We start from the raw sequence: 27054 nt of genomic DNA on the forward strand, positions 1-27054 counted from the left end.
AGCTCACATAATCCCAAGGTCCCTCTTAAACACTGGAACCAAAAGGATCCTTACATCTCATACTGGCACATGTTGCCATGCAGCAATCTTTTGTAAACTTTCAATAAATTCACTGAAGTGTGGAGTTCAAGCAAATGCTAGCCTACCATGTAGATAAAAAGTACAGAAATAGGAGGTGAATTCTAGGAACCAGAACATCAGGCTAAAAAAATATACCAAAATATGATACAATGTAGGTCAAAACTCAGTATATGTTCTTGTACGTAAAGAGAGCACTCGCTAAAAATTACATTTTTAGCATCTGAATAGAAAATAAATTAATAGAGAGAACTTCTGCTGCAAGAAAGAATGAGTACAATGCAGAGGATGGATATTTTTAACTCTCCAGTGTCAAAGTGGGAGGGGTTGCTCTCAAGCAAAACTGCATTCTAATAACCCAAAGCGTGGTCATGGTCATTTGTAAATGTAATTATGGGATCAGAAATTCACAAATATATCTTTTGGCAGTACGGCAGACTTCGTCCACCCACTTGCCTTGTGATGACTGGGAAAAAAAGACACAGTTTTCACGCTTCCCCCCATTTGGTTGGGCACGATCCCAGTTGGAGTACTGTAGAACCATGCCATTGACATCAACAAATTTCCCTTCATTTATCAAGTCATTGATACCCAACCAAAACTCAGACACTCTAGGCATACTTTTCTTGCCATAATCTCGAAGAGTGTTTGTTTCATCATTATTCCGTGGGATAGCCAGTGTCCCTCCCTTGGCTATGCAGTCTTCATTGGCTTCATGAAAATACTTGGTGCTTTCTGACACAAGGTAGCACTTCTTATGGGCCTTTGTCCCACGAAGACAGACTGTGAATAGATATTGGTTTGCATGTTCAGTAAAAGCTTGGGCTATAGCTTTGAATAACGTTTCTTATAAGCCATAATTTTCATAAAGGTGTGTTGAGAATTAAGCAGACAAGTAGCTCAGCAAGTGAAAGGCTCTTGCCACCACAGAGTGGTCCAAGAAGTGGTAGCAAGATTGGACTTACCTGCTCTTCCTTTTGTTTATGTAAGACCTTGTATGCAGCCAGCATGTTAGCATGCTGTCGGGACGTCTGAACAGACTGCTCACAGGTGATCTGCTAAGTACCTTGGACTACAAGTGGTGTCCGAAAGCTGCTCCAGAGAAGAAGCACTTAAGAGGAAGGACAGACATAGCTGCCATCTTAACACCATAATGTGCTTTGGAGAATCTTTTCCATATTTATTCTGGAAAACCATGATCTTGAGCCCCAGAATTCTCTCCAACAATGTAAGTCTCTCAAGGATTTTCTATATTGCTGTTTCAGAACACTAAAATATAACCCAGGCCTTTTGTAGGTGTGTTTTACGTCTTTTTTTTATCAAATAGTCCTGCTTTCACACATTTTCACCTTAATCCCTCAGTCTTAAAACTGATGGAATGGATGAGGCATGGCTGTTTGCATTGTTGCCAGGTACAAATTGGTCATCATGAAATCTATACTTGACTTAATAGTAAAGCGACAGATCTAATGGTCTTTTTATATTTACATTTAGGTGCCAAAGAAAAATAAAGTTTTGTGCATTAACGAAGCTTAGATCCTAGCAAACACAGGCAGGACACAAAAATGTGTCTTGCTCACCAGAAATAATAAATTTTGATTTAAAATTTATAATGTAAATCTCTGGGTGATTGATAAACATGTATTTCCACCTGTAGAAGAGTACACATTCACATCTTTAGTTCTTAAAGTCTGGTCTTTCCAGCAAAGTCTGTCCCTTCAAACACAAAATGAGGTAAAGTGACTTAAATTTATAAACACTTTTGAAAAATGTACACTTATTACTGAGCTTGCGTGACAATCTGAACTTAATAATCTAAACATCTGCATTTATAAATCTGTTTGCTTTTAGTTCTACTGGAACATATCAGGGAAGTCTTTATGTAAAGTCCAAATATACTAGAACATTAATTTGGCATACACCCTGTAACTGGAATTGCCTTGCAGAACTGTTGTCAAAGTTGTTCCAGCCCAGGGTCTGTGTGAGCAGGCTTGCAGGAGCGAGTCCTTAAACTTTGCTTTCCTGCTATCCTAATACACAATGTGAAAAACTGATTTTACAAAATAAAACAGGAGAAGAGATTTTCCTTGAAGGAGTGTTCCTTCTGAGCTGAGAAAGTTAGCAAAAGCCTTGAATACACTCCTGCAACGATTATTTTTAGACTCCTGCATGTGACTACTTCCAGATTATTTCATTTATTGCTTAAACTCATCTTGTTCTTATATTAGAAATGTCGTGAAAAAAAAAATGAACATCTTCTGTCCTGATGTCTTCTATAATCTGTTTCTAATTCCTGTCATCTGTTCTTGTAAAAAAAAGTAATTATGTATATGATCAACAGGATATGGAAATCTACTTTGGGTCATATCCTATGTCTGAGTTTTTTAGTACTTCCAGTTGTAGTATTCATTGAGCTCCTTAGCTCTGTTTTCAGGGTCACCATTTTATGCTAGGGCTTATCTTTCAAATTTTAACCTTTCCAACTGCTAATGGCCAAAGAAAAGTAACAAACATATTTGCTAAATGTCGAGTTCTTTAACAAATTTATATTCTTGGGAAAGATCAGAAAGACTTTATCTACTTCAGCAACTGCAGTAATAATGGAGACTGGCCCTTTTTAGGGAGAAAGTATGTGCTTCTAAATGGTGAAAGTATGTGCTTCTAATTGGTGTATGGCAACATTTCATGGTACATAGAAAGGAGACCTAGGAAATTTGAGCAAAGAAGAAATCAGATTGTAATGTGTGTCTTGGAAATGTCCATAAGCTGAAAAAGCACCTCCTTTTTCAAGTATCATAAAGCCATTTATAAACACAGTCAGAGCTGGAGGGGTGACAGATCTCTTTTTGCCAGATTTGGAATCCAGTTGAACAGTGTGGGTTCTGAATTTAGCATATAGCTCAAAATAAGTTTTGAGGATAGAAAATCTCCTGGCTCTGGTTTAATTTCTAAGCCACTGCATGCTTACTCTCAAGCTCCTTCTGGAAGCAATACAAGAATAACTTTTAAACAAGAGTTACTTGTCTAGCACAGGCTCCCTCTTTTAAGACACTTCTGAAATGTTCTTATAAGGCATTTAAAGAACAAATATTTTGTAAAGTTCAAAAAGCTTTATGTAACCCAAGACGTGAAACAGAACAACCCAGATATTACCATCCTTAAGGAAAATATGTTCTGTTTCATGTGAATTATGTCATTTCCTCTGTAGTGTCCTCCTGTACATGCTTAATTGCCAAGTTCTGTGTCAACAGCTGTAAAAAAGCACAACTGTCCAGTAGGTGTATGTGTATTTACCCTTCTTATTTTGTTTGGAAATTTCCATCTGGCTATTTAAATACTCAAAGGAGTCTGCACATTGATACAGGATATTTCTGAACTCACAGTGGGTATTACTGTGAAGTTTTATGGTAACATTCAGATTTGAATGTTGCAAACTCCACACTTTAAAAAGGTTCAGTCCTTTTAGCTTCCTTCTGGGGGTATTCTCAGCCATCTCCATGAATATTTTTGCCTTGCTGGTTAGCCTGTATTTGTATCCAAGGGGACTTAGCTCACTGACCATCTAAAATCTCACACCTGCTAACCCTCATTGTGTTATCCTTGTCTGGATGTACCTAAAAATCACAGCTTGGGGTTGTGCATAGCAAAGATTATCATAGTTCTTGCTCCAGATTAATTCTTGCTCTTCGTAAAGAATTATCACTTGTACACCTTTAGTCAGACTTTACTTGACTGCTTCCTTCAACATTTGTCTCACCATAACATCTATGGCACAACATGCTCTTAAGGAGTTATATTTCTCAGTCACAAATCCTCATTAAAGACAAGGATGGGAGTGAAGGAGAGAGGAAAGGCAGTAGTAACTTATGGAAGCCATTGACCATGTAAGTTGCTTTACCTGTCTGAAGAGCTTGCATTTCTTTCAAAGCATTTACTTCCCGCCACAATTTGTCAATCTGGGTCTTTAGGTCATCTTTTTCTTAAATAAAAGAAATAAAGAGAAATGAACAGATATGTACACAGAGAATATAAAAAAAAAATGTGTGTTAAAAGCTGTTTCATAATATCACAATATTTTTGCATTGCTGAGATATGTTTTGATTTCTGTTAAAGGTTTCTTGTTAATGAAATTATTCTTGTAGGGTTCCTATCAAAAAACAGGAGGACCTCACATTCATGTTTTACCCTCATAATTTAAATCTCATTTTCAGCTGAACTTTACCCTTGTACCTGTTTGAAAACCATGGATTTTTGCAGCTAATTGTTATTTAGCATGCCAATATGTAATTTACGGTAAAATTTGCCTATTTAAATTTGAACCTGTACCCCATGGCGTATATATATGACACAAATCATAGCAGGACACAAGTTGTCTTTATTCAAAGAAATGTTATTCTGAAAGGATGGAAGTTTCACACAACTCTTGTTTCAACACAGTGAACGGCTAATATAACCAAATTTCACAGTCCGAATGTATGCAGACAAGCTTGCTGAGCTGCAATTTCTCCTTCCCAGGAGGAGCCTTTCTCTCTCCATGAGTACAGAGAGGGCTTGGTGACTTAAGCCACACAAATGTAGTCTGAATCACCATTTTGTAGCACTTACAAAAGCATCAGGAAGATGGGGAGACAAGAAAAGAAGCTAATTTGCACATAACTCTATTTTCATGTCATCTTTTCCATTCTTTTTTCTTAATCATTATAATTTTCTACCACCATCAAACAACTAGCAGGCATGTTCCCGTTGCACAAGATGACAATTTGATTGCAGCAGTAACCAGACCTTTCAGAAGCCACAGTAATGAACATGAGGAATAAATAAGCTCTTTCACACATAGCAGAACTAACAAAACCACAGCTCCTACAGATCTGTGTTACATCATCTAACCCTCCAGCTGCACCCCAGAAAGCTCATATCCATATTCCCTACTGCCTTTGGGGATAACCCCAGCTGTCCTTCATGATTCCTTGGTTCCCCAAGGCAGGACTCCCAGTTCCTCAGCCCATGATACTCTCTACAAGTCCCAGTTCACTAGAGCCCTTCCATGTTCTTCTGTTTGAAAAGAGGCAAAACCAGAACAAGGTGAGCTCCTGGTGCAAAGGTTTCACAGTGGGACACTAATGCAGCCCTCTTCTCACCCCCCCCCCCAAAATACTGGGAAACTTATCCTCGGGATCTCCATTCTTTTGTCAAATTGCTTCCAGATCAAAACTTCTTAGTGGAAGGTTAAATGTGCTGGCAAAACAAATGTATAAACAGCCTGTCCTTAGGACACCAAACTTAAAAGCATAGAGATTCAACAGGAGAGGTGTATGAAACTGTATAGATCCAGAGCTCTGTAATCATGTTGTACATTGTACAATGGCTTTATCAAAGCTGTGGGTTTTTTCATTGAGTAGGAGCTTAAATATTTGCCATTGGTGTAACCTCCATCATACCCACTTTTATTAGAAATAAGTCTTTAAATTAAATACACAGACAGTTTCAAACAACATTCAGCGGTATTGTATTTGCTCTGTAAGCTTTGCTTTGGGAATTTATGCTTTATTGTTTTCTGCTAATTCTTTTTCATTAGTTTGACTTGCCATTTCACAGTACTTTTCACACAGGTAAAGATATATTCCACAAATATTAGAGACACATTCTGTTAAAATTAGGCAAGGGTACAAAAATCTGAACAATAACTGGAGACTGAATATTTTATTCTGTTCTTTTCTACCATATGTATATGAATTTCCATTCTTCTGATCTTAGTCTCTATAACTACGTAACTAAAAATGATCATCCAGAGTCCTCTCTAAGCTGTACCTGCGAGTCCTAAATAATGTTGACAGGGATGAATAGGCATAACAGAGCATGATACTTACAACTGTTATACAGCTCAATTTCCATAACTCTTTCTTGAACCCTATTTTTGGCTTTGCTAACTCATAGAAAAATATTTTAAGACTGATATAAGATAGACTCAAATGTCCTTTGCTGATAAGCGTTTGTATAACATTAGTTTCTGGTTCATGCAATGTTATTGAAGTATATAGTAAAGTTGTACAGGCTGTAAGCTTCTATCCCTCCTCCCAGTTAAAACCCAGTACCTTTCACTCTACGTTTGCTGTGCTTCCTGGCTTTGAATTTGGAAGCTTGGCTGATAGTCTGATCCAGCAGCAGTATGCTTATGAGTAGAAAAATCCTAAGTCCAGTTTGTGCCATGTCTCTTTCAAAGAACTTAACAAGAAGCTTCCAGAGCTTCTCTTCAGCAGCTATGAGAGAAAATCACATAGACCCATCTCAGTAGGGACTGACTGAGGTCAGCTTTATAAAAGTGTGGTGATAGGGTTGGCTGTACTCCTTGCTTACGAAATGTGTTTAACACTTAAACTGGCTGTAGCATAAGGCACTCCCTTGTTCTCACATCTCATCTGAAATTCCTAATTCCATTTTGAGTTCAGCTGGGACAGGTTGCTTCTACAGAGGCTGTACCAGCACTGAACAGTGCACTGATTGCCACTAATAAGCACCCTATCTCCTGTTTTAACTTTGAAGCTAAAATGCATGGAAAACAGCCTGCACCTTGTGCAATGCCAGCCTCAAGGAAGGGTAGACAACGTCTACAAATGTAACATGGTCCCAGGCTGGTTAAGACATGACAATGATCATGATCTTATTTCCACCAAAACGAAAAAAGAACACTGAGCCCTGAGTAAATACAAACACTGCAGCTACACACACACAGAGTATATATACATTAAGATCACATTATGTGAGGAGTGCACTTGTTATTTCATGAAGAGTTAATAAGTGTCTAGTAGATATGACTGCATTTCTGATTAAGAACAGTATGTGTTCTAAGCTGGGGGAAAAAAAGACAGTGGTACTCTTCCAAAGGTTTCCACGTCCTGACTGTATGGTCAGAGGAAGAGTAAAGCCCAAGATGCTTGAAGCAGGACAGTGTCTCTGTGGACTTTGGAAGGCTCTCTGCATTTGGATCTCTTTTATTTGCTGTTGGGCTTTGAGTTTTGGGGGGCTGCTTTTTAACTGGGATTGCTGTAAGTAATAGAACCTCTCACTGACTTTGCTGGAGAAGTTGTCACAGTAATGTGTCTATCTATCACGCTCTTTCTTAAACTTGTTGAACTAAAGCCGTTACTGGGTGATGGGATGCTGGCAGGTGCAGTTACTGCCCTGCAGGGCTGTCGTTCCAGACATCTCTTTGCCACCTCTGCCTTGGTTACATTCTGCTCATATTGCCAGTTTATTTTTTTCATAACTGTAAGTGCAAGAAACTTATGACTTTATTAAATGAAAGCTGAGATTTAAAAGCATGCTATTATACTACATAAGTGCATACTGGCTTTTTCCAATCCCCATGTACAGTCTAAAAGCACTTCATACTTATAATGTAAACCACACCTCCAACATCTGTTTTAGATGCCTTCAAACAGCTAGCTGTATTCTAATAATGTGTTACTAGGAAGCATCTTTTAATCATTAATAAAATTTTCATAAATGCATCCTGATATGATAAAACTTAGTTTCAGTGGTCCTGCTTCAAAATATTGAAGTATGTTACACAGTGTGGGGAAACCTTTGGATCAGCACTGCTATGTCCTCAGTGCTATTATGGAGCATCGCACACCAGAGATGGCTCTTACAGGGCCCCACTTGTTCAGAACTGTCTGAAAAATCCCTCACACAGCTTCACGTTTCAGTGAAGTTAAATGTGGAAAGGGCTGTCATTCCAACCAGCACACCAGAAACTGAAATGTGAGCTGTTAGAGAGGAAAACAGGGAGCTTTGCAAGGGTCTAGTTCAAGATTTAATCTGTCATTTAGAACTAACCCTGGGTTCAGGGTTGATCCATATTTTATCCCAGTGATGTTGGGGCATCAATATAAGTTAATTAAGGGCAGACAGCTGAATCAATAACTGCCTCCAGTTAGTTTTTCACTTGGTGCCTTCTCAGAAGTTCTGGAATTGCACATGAAGCTGATCCTTAACCACTGCAGTTTGTAGCCTGACATATTAAACTGGTGCTAGTTTGGGGTTACCTTGATAAAGGAGCTGTAAACCCCTGGAGCTGTTTTATGTGGAGCTAAGCTGTCTCACAGGCTTTGAGAGAGGCAGGACCAATAGCTGGGGTCAGCAAGCACTTTAGCCTGTGTGTTTAATGACTCAGTAACAGAATGTGCTTATTCCTGCACCTAGGAACTTGAGTTTTCTAACACAAGCTTTCTTTTCTTTTTTCTTTTCTTTTCTTTTCTTTTCTTTTCTTTTCTTTTCTTTTCTTTTCTTTTCTTTTCTTTTCTTTTCTTTTCTTTTCTTTTCTTTTCTTTTCTTTTCTTTTCTTTTCTTTTCTTTTCTTTTCTTTTCTTTTCTCTTTTCTTTTCTTTTCTTTTCTTCTTTCTCTGAAATGAGTCTGACAGAAAAAGATTTGTACTCTACTGAGGCAAGCACACAAATCACTAGAAATGGGGGTATAAAGAAGATACAGATTTGGTATTCTGAGAGTCCTTGGCCAGGTGCCTGAGTGAAAACCTGTGCTTTTTTTGAATATGTTATGTCATGTCCTTTTAAAAACAGACTGAAACCCTGTTTTGAAAGCTTCATCCCTCTGGTTCAGTAGTCTCTCTGACTGCTTTACCATTCTGCAAGTAGCTCAGCTGGACTTAGCTCCTAAAACCTGAATTACCAGGCTGTCTTTGCACAGGGGTATATAGGGGCTCATTTGTCTAGGATTTGTGTAAAGTACCTGAGAAATAGATTTCACACTTATGACTAATCTATAGAAAATGAGGAAACAAGTTGACCTTCTTGTACACAGTAAATGGGCAGGAGAGAAAGAGAAAAGTCAAAAGATGTTGCTGAGATGATGTAAATTCCCACTGCTACTGTGAGGAAGCAGGAAATGGAGCCACATAGGAGGCCTAGAGCCTCATTGAAGTAGTACCTCGTGCATGTATGGTCTTGAAACCAGCATTACAATGTAATTTACAGTTGTAATTTTTCTTTTACTAGCATAGTTATAGTAATATAATACAGCCCAGAGAGTGAACGCAGTTATGTATGTATAGAAGTAATATTTCCTGGGACAAGTTATTCCTCTTTCCATAACAGAATGTGCTATACAAATATAAATAGCCCCATAGCTTTATAAAGCTGAGCCAGACTAGGATGAGATTGCATTTTTTTAATTTACACCCGTATGGTAGAAATTCTCCATACAGATGAAATCGTAGTCTCTCTTGAAATGCTTAGTTCTCTTCAAAGCAGTCTTGAAGTACTCTCTTTGATAGGAAACATCTTGCAAAAGACGCAGATGCTGTACTACACAAGCACCTGAGGTTTTGGCTCCTGTCTCCCCAGCTCATTCTGTTCACTTTCAGACAACTAAACCATTCAGAGCTTAAGCATCCTTTGGTAAAAGGTTTATTTCAGTTTCTCCACAGAGGTTCTTCAAGGTAAAAAGTCTATTCCCCTCAGAGACAGTTATACCTTTATATGCTTCAGCAAACTGGCTCAGAAAAACTCTTCATACAGCTGTTTTTTCCTCTCCATTCTCAGCCATCACTAGGTCTGTGGAAAGAACATGCAATTGGGCAAGAATATGAGAAGTTGGTGTGAGATGAGGACTGGATGCTGGGCTAGGGTCCTGAAAAAGGTCTGGCTACAGCAGCCGTTTCCTGTTGTGTGAAGTAAGATTCTATGTATGGGTATCATGGTCCTTTACTTATGTCCTGAGGCAGTAGAACTACAATTAAAACACTACTCATAAAACATAACTTTAAAGAAAATTCATGCTACAAGATGTTGAAAAATGAAGTGCTCACATATTGCTGGTAGACTGGCTTTATTTTACTGAGATCTACAGTCCCCTCCGTGCTTCACAGCTAATTGTGTTGTGGCATGTTTGCAAAATTGATGGGCTGTATCTGTTGAAATCATAGCAAAATTTCTGTTTGTTTTTTTCAGCATTTCAGGTGCAAAAAATTCAGCTCAGCATAGGATTTGGGGAGTGGGTAAGAAGCTTGTATGGTGGCAATTATTTGCCCCTTCTACTCAGAGTGTGAAGGGAAACTGAAAACTGATCAGGGATGTTGCCAGGCTAAGGAATTTCAAGTGGGGCAATCCAAAGAGCCAGTATAGACAACAAAAATAGATAACACAAAAATCAGTGAAAGGTTTATCACCTCCCATGGCAGTTTATGTTTGTCTCAGTGGTAAATGGGATCCACTGGTTGATTTTCATTTGTTTCAATTTAATGTAACAAATATTTCAAATTCTGCTAGTCATGGATTGTGTCGTGCTTGGAAAATTACCGTATACTTGGTTCCTTTGGCCTTGCAAACTCTTTCTTAAGGATTTGATCTCCATCCAACCAGGAATGAGGCAGGATTATGGTTGACATCCCAAACCCAAAGTTATTTTCAGGAGATCTGTACAGACACACTGTGCAATTAGAAAAGGGAAGAGATAACCTTATGGTATGTGAAGTTTTGTGAAACTTACTAATGATATTTTGGACTTTTGCAATCAGTTCAAGTTTTTTCCTGTCACACTAATTTGCTGTTTTGAAAGGAAATGTTCTGGCTACAAGTGATCTGCTCTTTCTGTTAGAATTAAATGAGGTTTCAGGCTTATTGCAAAGCCAGGACGCCCACTAATGACCTGCACTGAATGACAAGAAGTGTTCAGATGAGGACATTCATGTCTATTTTAGCCATGTGATGCTGCTATCATCATGCCTTACTTTGGCACTGTGACACTGCTAAGGGGATCAATATATAGGCTTCTCGATGTGGTATTTTCTAGTTCCAAAGCTAGCTCTTCCTACTTACAGGTCTGCTGCTTTTCACTTTCCTATGCTGCAAATAAAAGCTTCAAAAAATTAAGACACTTGAGATGTAAATAATGTGTGTGTACTGAAAAGATGAATCAGGGCAGCATTTTGAGCTTCCTGAATGAGTGCATTTTGTATCTCTTATTTAGGGTCTTTGTCACACAACATCTCACAGCTGGGTCTTTGCAAGCAGAGAGGAGAGTAAACAACTTGCAAGAGGCAGCAGAAAGACTTGTCTTCTATCTGCTGTTCATATTTAAGGTAAATATCATTATCTTGTCAATGTGACCAAACTATCTCACCTGCACTCCTTTCATTCTCTTGTAATGCTGTGAATATAGTTGATAGGTTGTAAAGCTGAGAAAATACTAATTATCAAAGTCAGAACAGGTTCAGAATCCAGAAGAGATTCACCAAATATAAGAAGTAATGTTATCAAGGCCGTTGCACTCTCTTCATGGTTACCTATCCCATGCTACTCTTCACTGATAACAGTTGCTTTCTTACAGTGTTCAGATATCAACAAGGGATGGCAGTTGCCAAATCCTTTTTATTCATGCCTTTAGATGCAAAAATAAGTAGGTGCTGAGTGTTTTGATAGCTGTCATTGCCTATTTCTTTAGGCAAAAAGGACCCCAAAGAAATGGCTGATTGTTTAGAGATGAATGTTTTGATGGCTATGTAAAATGTGCAAAGAGAGCAAACAGTAATCCCCCTCAAAACAGAGACTTTTTTCAGAGTGACTGATTCTGTGTCATCTCTAATGATAAGGGACTTCAGGAGAAAAATCTAAAGCCAAGAAACTGCAAAGTTTCTGTGCAGTCTGGATGAAAATAGAGTTGAATGGGGTCTTTTAAAAGGCTACTCCTGGGGACTTGGCAAACATTCCATGTTGGGAATTACTGGCAGCAGCTCAGCGTGTTTAGCCCTTTGGGATGTGTGTGAGAATGTGTTTCTCTTTCTCTTTTGCAAACACAAATTACCTGTTGTGTTAATTTTTCTCCTGTAATGTGCCTTTTTTCCTCCCTGGAAATGATCTGAAAACATCCTGAGAATTTATTTTCTCCCTTTAAATATTTTATTTTTGATCATCACAGTTTCCCTAAAATGAGGTTTTCCAGCTTCACATTAGCATGAACTTAATAGGTTCTGCTCATCTTTATGTGTGTCACACAAAACAATTTAGACAAAGCCTTGGTTTAGCTCTCCAGACAGCCTGAATTAGACATTCACAGGTTCATAGCAGGTTACCAACAGAGCTGCTTTGCACACTGCCAGTAGGGCCAGTCAGAGTGAGGATTATGTTTTGGCTTGTGTAGATGTTTGTAGGATTTTCCTATACCGGATGGAAAATCAAACCTTCTCAGGAGTGTGCTCATGTCTCTCTTTGGTGTCTGCTTCACTTGAAGGCTCTGCTCAAGGGCTGAAGCCAACTGCTTTGACAATCCAGGAACTCGAGCTCCCACCTCATGTGGGGCCATATGACTTTTGAGGTCCCTAAATCCTATACCACAGCCCTTCTACAGAGGTGCTCTCAGAGGCAGTCCCTGTGCTGCTGCTCCCACCCAGCCAGTGTGGCTGCCCATTGACAAGGAGATGCTTCAGCTGGGGGCTGCCAGCCTGGCTCAAGGCAAGAAGCCAAACCACAGCTCTGCAGTTCAAGGCTGTCACAGGATCTGTAAACAGCTGACCCTGCTTTACTGTGTCTTAGAAGCAGCACGACCCCATGCACAGGCATAATCAACTCATGCACCAGGCCCCGGGGTTGGAAAACATGTGATGTAGTCCAAATAAAACACCATTCTTTAAAATGGAAGTTTTTAGCTGCCTGGTCAGGAAGGAAAAATAATACCTAAATGCTTGGGAGAGGTCTGTTTGTCTCTGCAGGCACACTGGAGCAGTGAGGAGTGAGAAGTGATCCTGTCTTGCTGGAGGGTGGGGAAGGGCCTGTTAGGGGCAAACATATATTGCAACAAGCCCTACACTGTATAGCATGCATTTCCCTGCCCCCATGATGGGATGGAAGTGCAAATCACCCATCACCAGCTGGGAGATGCTCACACAGGGATGTCTAGAGCAGAAAAGAAAACATAACCTATTTCAGTGCAATTTTCACTAACAACCCAACTTGCCAATTGAGAAACAACGCTAGCCTTCGGGCATGTTGCTCTCTTGTGAAAGGTCAGTGGTATAACATGCCCTCCCATCAGCTCTCCTACCCTTAAGGCTGTGTGTTGATGATACACAGGTGAGTTACATGCTGTTACTGTATTAGACGTTGCTTCAAATGCTGTCCCCAGAATTTTCCCGGTTGCAACACTGGAATCTGTGAGGGCTTTTTAGAACTCTCGGACCCTTTTCCCTACTGAATTCTAGCTTTGGCAGAAGAACCATGGAAGGTAGCAGAGCATCTGCCTTCCCTCATAGCTGCTACCTGTAAGGATTTGAAACACTCCTGCACGTAATGGGTGAGAGTTGTAGCCAGACTAGCATGGCCTCCAGTGCAGAGCACCAAAACGTACAGTCACCTATCTTTTCTGATATGCTCTATAGTTTGTTTGCTGTTAGCACTCAAGCTATCTAGTATAATTACAGCTTGTCATTGTCTATAAACTGTATTCACTGCACTGTGTACAGTGCAGACAGACCCTGGCTGAGATCCTGGCAATATTTAATGAGCAGGATTAATCCGTTTCAGAAACTGCAGGTCTTTCCAGCTCCTGCTCTACATGTGTGAGAGAACCCCAGAGGTTTTAAATGAAAAGCTGAAAGAGTCAGTAAGAAGGTGGCTGAAGTTAAATCTGAGAGAGTGAATTTATCTGCATTTTAGAGAGACTTCAGAAGTAGGGATTATGGGTCTGGACATAGCACCCTTCAGAACTGGAGGAATTCATGTTGCAACATTCTAATAGCTAAAAGTAGCTATCGGTCATGAAAAGGGGGATATAAATCCCCAAATCTCCCCAATTTCTTTTCCTCCTGAAAAATGAGATTCTTCTGGTACAGTTAGGGGATATGCTTGCATGTTGCACCTCTCTGTGTAGTGCTTGGGCTATGTGTGAACCTCATGTCACACTCTTGGATCACTGTCCATACCTTCCATGTGTTTCCAGCCAGAGCAGCATCTTCTTCCTGTGCCACAACCCCACAAGCCAGGTGCAGCCAGAGAACCTGAGGCATGGGTTTATAGTGTGGGATTAAGCAGTTGGGGAATTGCAAGTGGCAGGGCCACATGCAGTGACAAAATACACAGTGTTCTGGTAAGGTCTTTTAGGAGGACAGAGAGCCACAAAGTGGTTGGTAAACAAGACATTGGTAAACAAGACATTTTTAAACAAGATTTGTAAGGGAAGGAGGGAGAGATTTGTGTGATCCCCTGTACCCAGCTACAAAGGCAGCTGATGTTTACATTCATGCAAAGCCTGAAACCCGTCCCAGCTCATGATGTTACATATTGTGCATGTATGTCTGTTGCGTGATGTTACACACCAGGGGGGAAGAGAGTTCAAAGGCTGCATTCAGACTTGAAGTTTTTTGGGACTCAAATTTGATTCCTGGCAACTAGACTAGCAGGAATAAACAGGCTATTTATTCAAATATTTTCAAATAATGCTTTCAAATGGAAAATATTCTGGCATTCGCCAAGTAATTTAGACACTGTAAACATAAACTTCAGAGAATTTGTCTTTATTTCATTATTCATTCTGTCATGTGTGTTCTTCCTGCAGTTTATTCTCATTTCCAGCAGATGTCTTAAGTGCCCTAGTAATGATTAGGAGAACTTTGATTTTATATTGTTTATCCACCAAAGTAAAAGGGAAAAGACAAGGCTCTCTGTTTGCTTAATACTCAGGGTAAATTGTCATGCACCCCCAGTTTCTATACTGGGCATGATGTGGTGCGGTATGGAATACCTCTTTGGTCAGTTTAGGTCAGGTGTCCTGTCTCTGCTTCCTCCTGGCTTCCCCTCCTCCCTGGCAGAGCATGAGGCTGTAAAGTCCTTGACTGGGGTAAACATTACTTAGCAACAATTAAAAACATCCCTGTTATCAGCGCTGTTTCCAGGCTGACAGTCAAAAACACAGCGCTGCACCAGCTACTAAGAAGGAGAAAAACGACTGCTACTGCTGAACCCAGGACAGTAAATCCACTCTACTGTACGGTCTTACACCAGTGTTACCCAGTAGAGGATCAGGTTCAGTCTGATTATACATTTTCTAGATGATGCATTATTGTAGGAAGAACAGTTGCAGATGGACATCCACCAGGTCAAATATTTTTGTACAATTGAGGTTTCAAAAAAAAATGGGAGATTATTTTTGTCCTGGCTTTGTCAATTTTGTGTCCTAAAATAATGCTATGGGCTCTGCCTGGATTAAATCAGCTTCATATAACATGTTTTCACAAGTTACATGGGCATTTGACTGATTAGATTGTCTGATTAATCTTTAAGATCTTTAAATCTCAGAAGTACATGTGTTTGATACCACCTTATTGCAGTCAGAGAATGAACAGGTTAGATTTTCCTGGCTTTGACGTTCACTGCCCATGTTCATGTTTGGTGCCTCTGCAGTCACAGGACAAATCTTGTTTGCAGCTGTCATACCCATTCCTGTAGTGCCAAGTTCCACACTGATGTGGAGGCTGGTTGCTAATGTGGACCTGCCAAGTCTTAGGCTTTACTTTGCTCCTTGCCCTGTAGTGCAGTGCTGGCAAGCTCAGGCTGTTTGCAGGCCTGTGCCATGGTTTCTGCCCTCTCACAACTGCTGAGCAGTCAAACAATGGAGAGAGCTCCTTTTTTTACGGCTTTATCAAGCCCTGTGTTCTCCCTTCCTCAACTGACTTGCATGTTTCTGAAGGCTCTCAGCCCACAGAAATGGGGAAGGGGAAGTTCTTGTGAGTTAAATCCTTGCCTAAAGCCAACACACTTTTGCCTGCAGAAGGCAAGCAGTCTTTGCTCTTTCTTTGATAACTAATGGCAAAACAGTCTGGGACCATCTCCCCATGCAGAGGAAAATTGATACCGGGTCACGAAAGCTGGACATACACAAGTGACCCAGTAATACTTGTGCAGCAGTGGATCTGAGGTCAGCCTGCTGAGGTGGCATGACTGCTTCCCGATATGCGCTGTCAGGTTTGCACAGTGCCTCATGCTGTTAGAGAGACTTAACAGCATGGGTCTCCATTAGTTTGAGGAATTAGATGCTGCACACTGATTCTTGAGATAGCTGCTCTCCAGGTTGCAAGCAATGAATAGGCAGTCCCTTTGCAAGAGATCTGATATGACCAGGAAACAAAGCAGCTGTTTTAAAGAAAAGGTAGCAAATTCATCTGTCAGTGCAGAGCCTGTAAGGCAAGTGCTTGTTTTGCAGATCCAAGGTTATACAATCTGTCACTCAGTGCAGGAGTTTGGCTGGCCTTTGCATGCTTCCAGTGGCAGAGTCCCCTGCAGCATCAGAAGCAGCACAGCTGCAAATGCAGAGGAGTAGCTCTATGCTCTGTGCAAGGATTTCCCATTTTGTACTTCGTTTACTTGCTCCGGTAGCTCCGTAAAACCAGCATAACCCAATACTGAACCCTCAAGAAAGATAATTGGGTTTGGCAATGTATATAGTGCATCTTAACACTGAGAATTGAGTAAAGATGAAAAAAATAAGAATCCTGTGTGTTTTTCCCCACCAAATAAGCTACTGTGTGGATATAAATATTACCGCCTGAATTTTTAATACTGCAGCTAAGATTAGTTTCATTTAGAGGACCAATCAGTTTCATGTTATCCCTATCAAAGCCAGTGGTAAACATCCTGTGAGATTCCAGTCTGAGTTTTACCATCTTAATGGGAATAAGGAAGGAAGCTTGCAACAATTATCCTTTTATTATCCTGTTTTTCTTGATGATTAGCAAACAGAACACCATATAATATCTTCAGACATCTCTGACATGTTGAACAAAATGCAGATCAAAAATCTCATATGAATCATATTATGTATGCTTTATTAAATTAACCTACAATGCCAGGGAATGTGCTGCAAGAAAGTCAATACTGAAATGAGACTAACATGTAATACATGAACAGTGAGAATCGGTTACAGCAAGCATCTCACAGCACAGCCGATTGTGTCTCATATGCTTAGGTGTGCGGTTGCAGACATATCAGTCAAGTGAGACATTAAGAATAACTCCCTCTGCAAATCCTGTCACATGCCTGTTCTGAGTCCCTGAGTACTGCCTCTCTCTCGTGACACACTGCATGCACACACCACTGATGTACAGGTCCAACAACACTTGGCAATCAGACATTATTACGGCCTTTATTTTTACAGCCTAGTGCAAACCCTTTCCCATCTGATCCTCAGATGGAGCAATCCTACTTCCATCCATGAGGTGAGGATGAGCCAGAACATCTGGATCTGCAGTCTCATTTGAATCCTGGCACTGCTTGCTGGAAAAGGCTGGGTTTGGGGATCCAGGTTGCTCTTTTTCCTGTGATGCCCTATTTCCTGGGTTCAGCAGTAGCAGTCATTTTTCCCCTTCTTAGTAGCTGGTGTAGTGCTGTGTTTTGACTTTCAGCCTGGGAACAGCACTGAGGCAATTACTCAGATATGCATGGAGAGGGTAATCAAGAAAATGTAGAAAATGCTTATAATGGCCAAATACAATGTTGGTTCAGGCTCTGAGCTACCCCATCTGATGAGAAAGCAAGGAAAACTCCAGACTATTGTCTCTCAACTGCATGTATTCCTATGGGGCTTTGCTGACAGGGTCTCTGCTGAGGGCATTCAGCATAAGGTTCTGTGCATCTCCTTTGCTTTGGAGCAGATATGATTTGAGAGACAGAACTTCCAGCTCAGCTGCTAAGTTTAATCAGGATTCCTTTAGTAAGTGGAGAATTAAATGCTAGGGAACTGTTAGTCCTTAAACCAATTGGCAGTATTATGGCAAGTCACTCAATTTCATTTTTCCTGTCTGCAATAAAAATGGTCCAAGAACTCAAAGGGATGTGTTTATGCAACCAGTGAGATATTCTGCAAGTCACAGGAGACTTGGGGTTGTTGTTTGTTTGTTTGTTTTTTCTGTTTTTTTTGTTGCTCTTGTTGTTTTGTTTGTTGTTTTTTTTTTTACTATGGGAAAATAATCCTAATCTAAAATGCAGACACTAGAAGGGAAAAAACAGTAGCAGAGAAAGAGAAAAATTATCTGCCAAGGCAAACCAATTTAGAGAAGAAAAACACTTCACTTGTCATCATCTTTCTTCTGTGTTGGCAACAAAAGAAATGTTTCCTCCTAGAAGCCTTGGGAAAGCATCACTTACCTGACACATCCCCCAGGCCACATGATTCCTGTATCACACACAGCTAACTTCAGCCACCGGCCTTTACAAGTATTGTTTGGATGTTAGCTTATCACCTGGCCAGCCCAAGGGCTAGCTGTTCCAGGGAAAGTACAACAATCCTTATGAATAATGCATCTAACGTCTTTGCTGTCTCACTCTGTTCTTTTAGGTCAGCTAAGGTGCTGCATCATTTACTGCTGCACTATATAGTGAAACACATCTCCCCATGTGGGAAATGCATTTACAAAGATTACCCAGCAGAAGAGCACAAAATGATTTGTAGAGGAACCTGTGGCTTATCAGGAAAATGACGTTTGGCAGGGACACAGCTAATGTCTGGCAGAACGCAGCACGTTTCCAGTTCTGGCACATGGAGAGGCAGAGCTGCTTCCAGCAGGGCTGCAGGTAGCAGGAGGCTGATTGATGACAGCCAGGGCTTGGACCCAGGACCAGCAGAGAGCCCCTGTGCCTGGTGGGCATAGCAGCTTGCAGGAGCTGTGGGTATGGATGGCACAAATACGTCACAGCTGCAGCTGTAAGAGCAAACCTGCCCCCAGAGATGCACTCAACTCCTATTCCCCAGCCCCTCAGCAGAACAGGTTTTCCTTCGCTGTTTTTCCTAGGTCTTTTGTACTAATTGCAGTACTTCAGCACGGTCACTAAGCAAGAAAAGCTTTTCCGGACAGATCAAATCCCTCATAGTCTCAGAAGGAAAAACAAGCAGGCCCTCACCCCTGCAGCACACCCTCAGTCACAGACCTCATCCACCCAAACCACCACCCTCTTCCCCTTTGTGTAGCTGGCAGCTGCTGTTCCTAAACTTTGAATTTTGCCTATAAAAGTACACAAACACAATCTTTTTAATTCTTTGTGTTAATTTATTTTTAAAAAGTGCAAGTTATATTAATGATTTTGTATGGAACTGGCCTTAAGTGTCATATAGCTAGGCTCGTGCCCTGGTTTCGGCTGGGATGGAGTTCGTTTTCCTCCTAGTAGCTGGTGCAGTGCTGTGTTTTGGATTTAGCTTAAGAATGATGCTGATAACACACCAAAGTTTTACTTGTTGCTAAGTAATGCTTACCCTGATCAAGGACTTTTCAGTCTCTCATGCCTCGTCAGTGAGGAGGGGCACAAGAAGTCAGGAGGGAGCACAGCTGACCCAAACTAGCCAAAGGGGTATGCTATACCACAGCATGTCATGTCCTGTATAGAAACTGGGGGAAGTTGGCTGGGGCAGGGGTGGGGGGGATGATTACTGCTTGGGATTGGGTATTGATCAGTGAGTGTTGAGTAGTTGTACTGTGCATCACTTAGGTGATCTCTTTCCTATAATAATAAAAGGAGTTTGTTTCCTACAATAATATAGGAAAGGTATCTCTTTCCAATAATAATAATAGTAATAATAATAGTAATAATTATTATATTTTATTTTTATTTCAATTATTTAAGTTTTCTTATCTCAGCTCAGGGTTTTTGCCTTTTTTTTCTGAGTCTCCTCCCCATCCCCCTGGAGAGGGGAATGAGCGAGTGGCTGTGTGGTACCTAGCTGCCAGCTGGGCTCAAGCTATGACAGGCTGTCACACAGGAGTGCAACAGACTGAGCAGCGAATAAACCCCAAACCACCCCACACCTTCCCCTTCAAGCGTAGAAATAAATCGACAGATAACATGCTGCAAATTCTACTCAGTTGTTACCCTTGGACAGAGATATGAATCATTTCTTTTCATACATTCATCCTCCAGCTCCTCATCATCTGCGCTGTTCTCACACCAGTTTCTAGTTCCTGCACAGCATACTGGTGGTGCAGCGCCCGACATGGCATTGTTACAAACAGCAAAGACTAAGGCAATGTATAGAAAACCATGCCATTTGCTGCTAGAGTATGTGACAGACATAGGCCAGATAAACATGAAAGGAATGGCTTAGTTAGGATCAATCGAGCATAATCAATCAGCTCAACAGCTCAGTCTGAGGCGATAAAGCTACATTTGCATTTATACTCTAACCTGTTCTCTCCAAGGAGAACATCAGGTTGTTTGCCTAGATGTTACAAATTACTTGGAAAAAAGGTACTTTGATTCAGGCAGCAATTATAGTGTGCTGATTGCTCTGGTTCTTTCTGCAGTGAAACAAAACACTAGCTCACACTAAGGGACTTGGGTGCTGCCAGGGGGATAAACTCCTGCATGGTTCTCTAGGAGATGGAGGTTTGAAGCATATTGTGTGCTGGCAATCATGGACATACTAGAAGAATCTTTCCTGACAAAAAACAGCTAAGATTAATCACTAAGCTCATAGAAAGTGAGAGGGGAAGCACTAAATGGAGGATGAGATGAGACTCGGGTTTACTTTCAATCCTAGGATGATTTTGTATTTTATCTGGTCAGATGACACAGAAAGGCATCCTTCAGCATCACTGCTTGCCCGGTAGCAGCCTCTGTGTGTGAGATGGTATGACAGTAGAGTGTAAATGGCCCAGTGGGAAAGCTGATAAAAAGCAAAGCTTTACTTGTAATCACAGAGAGTTTGCAAAAGGCTATGGCTATTTCCTTTCAGCCTTATCCTGACCTTGTGATTAGCAATGCACTGATCATTATTTAAGACTTGAAAACAAAGGGCAGAAATTTATTCTTCTCCTCTTCACAATCAGCCTAGTGTTCATATGAGCTTTTAGATTATAGAGCAGATGCTGTGACTACTGAAGTGACATTTTCCAGGGACATTGCAGGCTTTAGAACAAGTCCTGCTTAACTAGAATGAACCAAAACAAATATTTCCTCTTTGTTTAGATATTAAACTAAAGTGCCTTGAATAATTTCTTCCTTCGTGCAGGGAGACCTCTAAAGCCATGTACTCAAATACAGGCTTGAGATGAACTGTAAGGTTTGGTAGCTGTAAGCAGTTCTTTGACAGAAAAGGGGCAAGCCTCCTTGCATCCTTGAGCTAAGATCAAGGCCTAGGGAAAGTGGGATTTTATTCAGTCATGTCCTCCTGCTTTCTATTATTAGCTAATTTGATGGTGGCTGTTTTGGATGCTATTTTAAGATTATTCCCTTAAAGTGTCTTCATTTCTGCAAGGAACTGCCTCTCTGAGGGTAACTTGTGAGTCAACTCATCTCCCAGTACAATCTGAGTGCTCTAATTCTGGAAAACAGTTTCTATCTGTAAAAAGTGCACCTCTCTGAACACTTCATGAATGGTGCTTATACAATGTTTTCAATTTCTTAGACTGTAACATCCACCATTTTTTATCATTTTATATCGATAATGTTCTGCAAAGTAGCACACTTAGCCATTTTATTAACCTTGCTGTACTCTGTAACAAAAACAACTAAAAATGTGTATATTCCTCAATGACAAAAATGGAAAATAAGACCTCAAATTTTCCTCTCAACCAATTCCAAGTGAGCTCCCTAATGTGACCATAATATTAGAATAAAACACGTAAGACAAGGGTAATGCTATGCTCCATATTTTATTTATATTTTTATGTAAACATAATTTGCTTTGTAGGCACAATATAACAGAAGCTCTAAAGCAACAAATACAATTAAACAGTGTTTCAGTTCACTTCAATCAGGCTTAAGTTAAAGAAAAGCTTTCACAGTTCCTTTAAGGCAAATTGAGAAATAATTTGTTTCACTTCAAGAAATGATCCAATTGTCTTACGAGTTGTTGAAAAACACTGTCAGTAGTAAGCACAAACCTTCATTTGCTGTCTCAGTAACAAGTCTCAGCATCATCATTTTGGATAGTGTGCCCTCTATCACTTCAGATGCGATACTACTGTTTGTGGTATTCTAAAAGGTACTTAGGACTTGTGGGCCAAATTCTGCTAGCACAAATCCTACTTCTAGAACAGACACCTGGAAAATTTCCATTCATTTCAGTAGTAACCTTCACATATGCCATGTTTATACCAGTAAAAGACAGAGTAGAGTTTAGGTTGATGATGGTAGTGCTTATCTGTGTTGCACTTGGGTAGATCCAGAAGTATTCCTTTGTACTCACTGCAATTAACTGACATTCTACTGATCAGAAAATGGCCCTATCATTGGTATGGAACAGCATGAAGAGTATTCTTGCCTTGCTAACAAAACCAGAAAGAACTAGCAAAAATGATTTCACCTGACTGTTGTCTCTATGGTGTCTGTGGCCATGTCCAAGATCACCCATCTTAATTTCTCTCAAAGGGTAATGTAAGTGTAGAGCCAACTATAACACAGTTTACAACAGAAGAATGGATTTGCTATTCTGCTTGCCCTACTAATTTAAGGCCTTGAGAATGCCACTTTACTGCCAGCTCTAAGGTCACCAGCAATATTGCTCACTTTGGCGTCAAATCAAAATTTCTAGTTATGTTAAGGTTTGTTGCAGGACATAATTACACTAGCTGCAAAACAAAACTGGCCATGTTTCCTACCATTGTTAGCTTATGAGTCGTGAAAACTTAATGGTCTTTCTTAAAAGCCCAACTGTCAAGCCCAACACATGGAAACTCTCACCGAATATGCATTTTTTTCTGTGAATGAAAGTCCTGTTTGGGCCTGATATGGCACTGGAAGTGCAAGCAAGTTCAAGTTGAAAAGAAATCAATTATAGTGAAGTTCTGTATCAACATCTAGAGAAAACTAAAGTTCTGGTTCAGTTAATGTTTCAAAAGCTCTTTTGGCATTTTTCTCCACAGTTATTTCTTCTCAATATTTCTGAGTTTAACCCAAGGGAAAATCCTTCTGGACGAACATTCTGCACAATTATCTGGTATTAGAACAGCAACTTTATGAGTACAGTGTAAGGAGATGGACATTAATACTCGAGAAGATGAAACAAACAGAAAAAACAAGACCCTTCTTTAAATCACACCTAAAAGTCATCCAGACCCACAGGTCTTATCACTTTAAGAAAAGCCTCAGGAGCCCTCCTGCTCCACTTTTCTGTATTAGTTTTTAACTTCTATCACTACAGGACACTTCTAGATTTAGGTGAACAACTAACCGTGCCTGGGAAAATACTTTCTTTTGAAAGAAGAAGAAAACAAATAATTCAAAGAAAGATACATGGCATTAAATAAGATCTCTGACATTCCTGTTTCTACCGTAGGTGACTGCAGTCATTTTAGAATTGCTTTAACAAAACAATTGAGGACCTAAGTAGCTGCTGCTTTGATAGGTGAATGACATGGAAAAAAGATTCACTTTTGTCATGATATATAGTTTCCACTAGTGGGAGGTAGATAAGACTAGCTGGTCTTTGAATACTTGCTTGCAAATAATTACAAACATAACTTACATATGGAGCAGAGCTTCTGATGGAATTACTTATCTAGATAAGGTTATCCCTGTGCATAATTTCTGATGGGATTAAGGCCTAAAACTCATTTTTAACAGCTCCTAATTCTGTAGGAGCTCAGCTCCAGCTTGATAGTTAATCAACACATTAGCAATTTCAGAGCAGTTCTTTCCCCATACTGATGAGTAATCCTTACCAGTATGATTTAAAAATGAGATTTAAAATTGGTTTGTATTTTGGGCACAGAAGAGTCAGTGTGCCCTTGGCAAAAGATGTTGATCTGTCAATAACAATACCAATCGCTACAAGCAATTAAAGTTCTGGGTCTAAAAATAGTGGCTCGCTGTCCTTTTTCTTTGCCTGTAACGTACGGGGTGATGGCTCAGATCAACAGGAAAGCATGACAAGTTGGCACTCAGAATGAAGTATTTAATTACTAGTGCTGATGACTAACGTGATTATGCAATATGAATTAAAGTCTCTCAATTAATGGTTTCTTGCCCAATTTCAGATTCCACAATTCTAAATGAGATATTTTTGAAAATGAAGATAGGATTGCTTAAGACATGATAAAGCATGACTGAGGAAAATGAAACCTCTTCTTTGCAACTTTCATCTGTGGTTCATAAAAGGAAAACTATTTTAACACTGAAAATCCTCAAACATAAAATCCTCCCTCCAGTTACTATAATCTCCCAGACAGCAAGTGGGTAATTTCTTTTTGTTACTTTTTCCAACTTGCGGAAAAAAAGCCAAAACTTCCCAAATAACCTTACACAAAACATTGGAATTTGCATGAGAAGGATGCCCATCTAAAATTACACAGTAAGTTAATAAGACTTTTAAACCAGAACAGAAAAATCCATGGGACTCCTACAGGGAAATTGGTATTACACAGGAATGTCATAATACTGCACTGGATGAGAATGGCACTTGAGTTCAAAACAACAATGATCAACAGCTCATAGCTCAGCTGACTGCAGACAAATACAACACACACTGTACTACAGCATTTGTTCACTGATGCACAGAATAATTTCCCAGACTTGTTCCCTTCTACTTCCCCAATCTGTCTGCTTCCACCACCTCTGGCTGTTACTGGATGAATGGCATGCGCTCTTTGTTCTCATTATCCCCTTCATGGTCTTCTTCTTCTTCTCCAGCCTCACTTGTCTCTGTGCTGTCATTGGCCATCTGTAGGATGAAAGATGACAGACATCTGAGCACTTTTCACACTGGTTCATTCATTCTCATTTCAGTTTGATTCATTTGAAAGAGTGACTTTAAAAATGAAAGAAGCTATGGCTGCAACATGAAAATAAACATTCTGCTTGTGTAAAACTTTTGTTGGCCACTACACCACTTCCAGCTAAAATTGTAAGCTATTCCCCCACTGCTCACAGCTGAATTTATGTAACAGAAAGCTGCTCTGCAGGACAATTGCACAAGTAGATCTGCGCACTTGTACTTATATTGAGGGTCTGGCATAGGAAATACAACTGTGTAGGAAGTTCACAGAATGTGTCAGACCTCTGGTTTCAATGCCTGCATCCGCTCTTTCAGTAACACTGCTCTTTAATGCCAGCTAATGGATGGGATCTAGCCCCACATGAAGGCACAGTGCCATGAAAACCCAGAGCAGTGGATCTGTAGATGCTGGCTCAATATACCCATGGCAGTGCAAATTTTGGATCGTATGGGAGTAGGTAGAAACTGCATGTCTGTGGTTTTATTGAAGATGCCTATACAGGTACTAAGCAGTTGCAGAAACTTGTAGTTCAGGACAGTATTTAAGGAGTGCGTTGTGTTTTTTCACATGTGATGAATATTTATTATAAGCTGTGTAAAGGTGCAAAACTCTCCTGTACTTCATGCTGTCTCTGGAGGCACAACCAGAGTGTAAACTGGACAGGTGGTAATGTTTAACAGCATAGATTAGTATGACTGAATTCTCTTATACACCAACATTACCTGTTTTAGGACACAATAAGATTCCTGTATTAGCTTATAACTGTTTCAAAACCAACTAAGCAAATGTCCCATTTACTTTTTAAAGAGAAATGCAGTGACATTGTATGTTTCCTGTTTGGTTACTAGTCTCTGCTGGAAATAAACACAACCTGATTTTAATGGAGAAAAGCAATGGTCTGAAGTTACCCACATTTTTGAATCAACACACTTGCATGAAAGTGCATCAAATTTGTTCTCACCTTTTAACCAATGGCTATTGTGAATATACAGTATCAAGAGAACAGGTGGAATAAATGTGTTAATGTTGCGTTACGGATTCTTGTTTACAGTTTCCGGATACGATTCAGCTGCAAAATAATGCCCAGTTTCCGCATGTGAGGTCCCAGAAGCTTTCTTTTCCCTTGCAATGATTTTGTACGATTTCTGGGGCCAGTTTCAGAGGAAGCACAACTAAAAGCTTAACTGTAATTCCAGGTTCTTTTCTGTTCCTTTGAAACAGAAGCTATCCCGAGTCTGAAAGCAAACTTCAGACATCATTATTGATCTGAAGTCAGATTTTCATTATCTCCTTTACTGTTCTTCCCTACATCATCAGTGAATGTGTAGGCATGAGTCTGACTTCCTTTTACTACTGCTCTCTAATGTTTCAGTGCCATGTCAAGTGCTCCAAATGCAGTGGATCAGAGCTCCAGCACAACTATCTTCCTTCAGACCATTTCTAGAAGGGAGTATTTATATACTGTGCTTCTTCATATATTATAAAAAATTACAAGACATTTCTACCAAAACTATACTCTGAGTTATGTGAGGGAATCAGCACTTCTGCATTTGTATACTGCAGTAATACTGACTGTGTCTTTTTTCTGTTCAATTCACTTATCAATACAGGAATTTTGCACTACGTGAAATGTCTATTTGTTTCCTATCACAGGGACAGAAATAGATGTAGCGGTTTCATCCTGATCTAACACTTGACATGTTTCACAGAGGCAGATAGCCATTCAGTACAGAAAAGTGACTTATGGGACTCTAGGAATGACAGTTGCATTTCACTTTGTGTTAAGTATATAAATTATTAATATTGGTTGTATTTAGGTGCTGTGGATTTAGAAGAAAACAGTATACAACCAAAATCATATGGGACATGTCTCCAAAAGTCCCCACCATGTTTTAACCTCTGTGACTGTACACCATGTACATAGTGCTTTGCTCTCACCAGAGGAGTGGGTGTTTTCTCCACATCCAGAATTAGTTTCCCTATGTTTCCTCGGTCATGGATTCTCTGCATGGCTTCCTTCACCTGAAAGACAGATAAGCTATTGATAATTTTCAGGTACAGACTAAGAGAATCCTGAACTCCTTCCTTCCAAAACCAGCAATATTTAAGGCATGTTATGTGCAAGGTCATTCAAACAGCTGCTTGAAACAAAATTAATAGTTACACATTTTTCAGACAATTTGTAAGGCCTGATTTTTGCATTGTATCTGTCAAAATGGGATATGAGTCTTGACGACAGTTTCTGAATAGCATGACACATATATAATGT

At 40.0% G+C, this 27054-nt stretch overlaps 2 protein-coding genes across 2 annotated transcripts in view; both read right to left on the reverse strand.

Annotated features, from left to right (window-relative positions):
- Positions 1 to 469: 469 nt before the first annotated feature.
- Positions 470 to 7667, reverse strand: CLEC3A (C-type lectin domain family 3 member A). Its single transcript, XM_061458526.1, has 3 exons — positions 6171 to 7667; positions 3977 to 4057; positions 470 to 861 (listed from the first exon to the last, which is right to left on the reverse strand). The coding sequence occupies exons 1-3, from the start codon at positions 6283 to 6285 to the stop codon at positions 470 to 472; spliced, it is 588 nt and encodes a 195-aa protein (XP_061314510.1). The 5' UTR covers positions 6286 to 7667.
- Positions 7668 to 21703: 14036 nt separating this feature from the next.
- The window catches only part of VAT1L (vesicle amine transport 1 like), a 65277-nt gene continuing 59926 nt past the window's right edge, over positions 21704 to 27054 (reverse strand). The window contains exons 8-9 of the mRNA XM_061458449.1: positions 26724 to 26807; positions 21704 to 24730 (exon numbers count right to left, since the gene is read on the reverse strand). Of these exons, the coding sequence (XP_061314433.1) occupies positions 24632 to 24730; positions 26724 to 26807 (183 nt within the window). The 3' untranslated portion in view covers positions 21704 to 24631. The remainder of the gene's footprint in view (positions 24731 to 26723; positions 26808 to 27054) is intronic.

This window comes from Pezoporus flaviventris, unplaced genomic scaffold (assembly GCF_033815535.1).
Source record: "Pezoporus flaviventris isolate CSIRO_AGI_PZ_B2104156 unplaced genomic scaffold, CSIRO_AGI_Pfla_v1 ptg000027l, whole genome shotgun sequence".
NCBI lineage: Eukaryota > Metazoa > Chordata > Aves > Psittaciformes > Psittacidae > Pezoporus > Pezoporus flaviventris.